Raw genomic sequence first — 1,478 nt, forward strand, 5'->3', positions numbered from 1 at the left:
CTAGTGCTTCTCCTTTGGGAATGATTTCTTCATGTTCTTGTAGGAGGGGTCGATGATGGCCGCTGCAAGGTCACCCATGGAGTCCCTTTCTCCACCACCCTTGATACATAATTGCCTCTGGATGTCGACGTGGTGCTCGTCTGAAATTTTAATCCATGCACTGGCAAGCATGGTCTTGTCGCCCCTAGTGTCGACGCTAGTGAAAGTTACCGCTTTGTGTTGCAGGAAGTCAAGTAACGCCTGGGAGCGCTCGGACCTGCAGTAGTGGTATACAAGGACATGCTCGCGCATGGCAAGTTGGACGACGGCGATCCCTTGTCGTATGTAACTGCTCTTACGTGTGTACTCGAGGTCGAGGCTGACGAACTTGTTCTTCTCCTCCTTTAGCCATTCCTCGTACTTTTTGATGATTCGCTCCACGTTCTTTGGGTCGTTGGTGTACACCACCTCTAGCACAGCTGTACCGTGGGTAGTGACATGTTTGGTGAGTGTTGTTAGTTTCCCGTCGTCCATGGCTGCAGGTGTGCAGTGGTGAACTGCGGCCGACGAGACACTCCCGAGGAAGACGATGCAAATGGACTCGGTAAAATGAAAGGGCTCTTTACTTTCTCATGCAAAAAAGGAAACCGCCAAAGAGCCGTTGGTAGTCATCTGGCGGTTCTAGGGGTAGATTTACGAAAACAGGCGTTTGTTGGATCTGTTTTTTAAGATTTTCACTTATCTTGTTCATTGAAATGTTTTTATTCGTCGCGTGCTGCATGCGTGATCCATATGTGTGTATTCCATATTTGGTTGTGAAGGCATTCGTGTAACGGTAGAACACTCAGCAGATGCATGGTCGTGCCTTTGTTGTCGAAACATTTTTTTCGGTTAACAACATTCCTTGGTCAAGGAGGCACTGTTGTTATGTTAGGAAAAGTTGGTGAAGTAAACATAGTTTGCACTTGAGAATGGAGTCCTGTTTGGTTTTTAATTGAGATATGTTTCACTAGATTGTTTGGAAAATTTTGATAGCACGGCATTGCTATAGGTTTTGATTCAAAAACCGATTCTTGATTTGTTTGATTTTTTAATCAGAGTTTAACAGAAAATGATTTGTTTTTGTTTTTTGGTTTTTTGAATTGTGAATTTCTCAAAGGTTAACCAGCTACTTGAGTGTCCATAAGGACTACATTTGTTCCAAAGGATCATTCCCATAGTTCAAACAGCGAGTTGAGGGTCCATAAGAGCTACATAAGTTCCAAAAGATCATTCCGATAGTTCAAGCAACCACTTGGTCCATAATAGTTACATTACTACCATTCTAATAAGCAAACTTATAGTAACCAGTGTTTTGCTCCTGGGAGGCATCATCATGAAACGACGACTGAACATCCTAGGAGTTGCACTGTTTCTTCCATTTTAGGTGCTGGTTCCAATAGAATCTAGGGAATGCGATGAATGATGATGGACACAGAACGATTATGGCGCTCTTTGAA

At 43.6% G+C, this 1,478-nt stretch overlaps 1 protein-coding gene across 1 annotated transcript; it reads right to left on the reverse strand.

The window, feature by feature from the left end:
• Nucleotides 1-513, reverse strand: LOC141026153 (uncharacterized). The gene has a single exon (XM_073502132.1). It carries the CDS (start codon nucleotides 511-513, stop codon nucleotides 1-3), a length of 513 nt encoding a protein of 170 aa, XP_073358233.1.
• Between the last annotated feature and the right edge of the window lie 965 nt (nucleotides 514-1,478).

Source organism: Aegilops tauschii, chromosome 6 (assembly GCF_002575655.3).
Source record: "Aegilops tauschii subsp. strangulata cultivar AL8/78 chromosome 6, Aet v6.0, whole genome shotgun sequence".
Classification (NCBI taxonomy): domain Eukaryota; kingdom Viridiplantae; phylum Streptophyta; class Magnoliopsida; order Poales; family Poaceae; genus Aegilops; species Aegilops tauschii.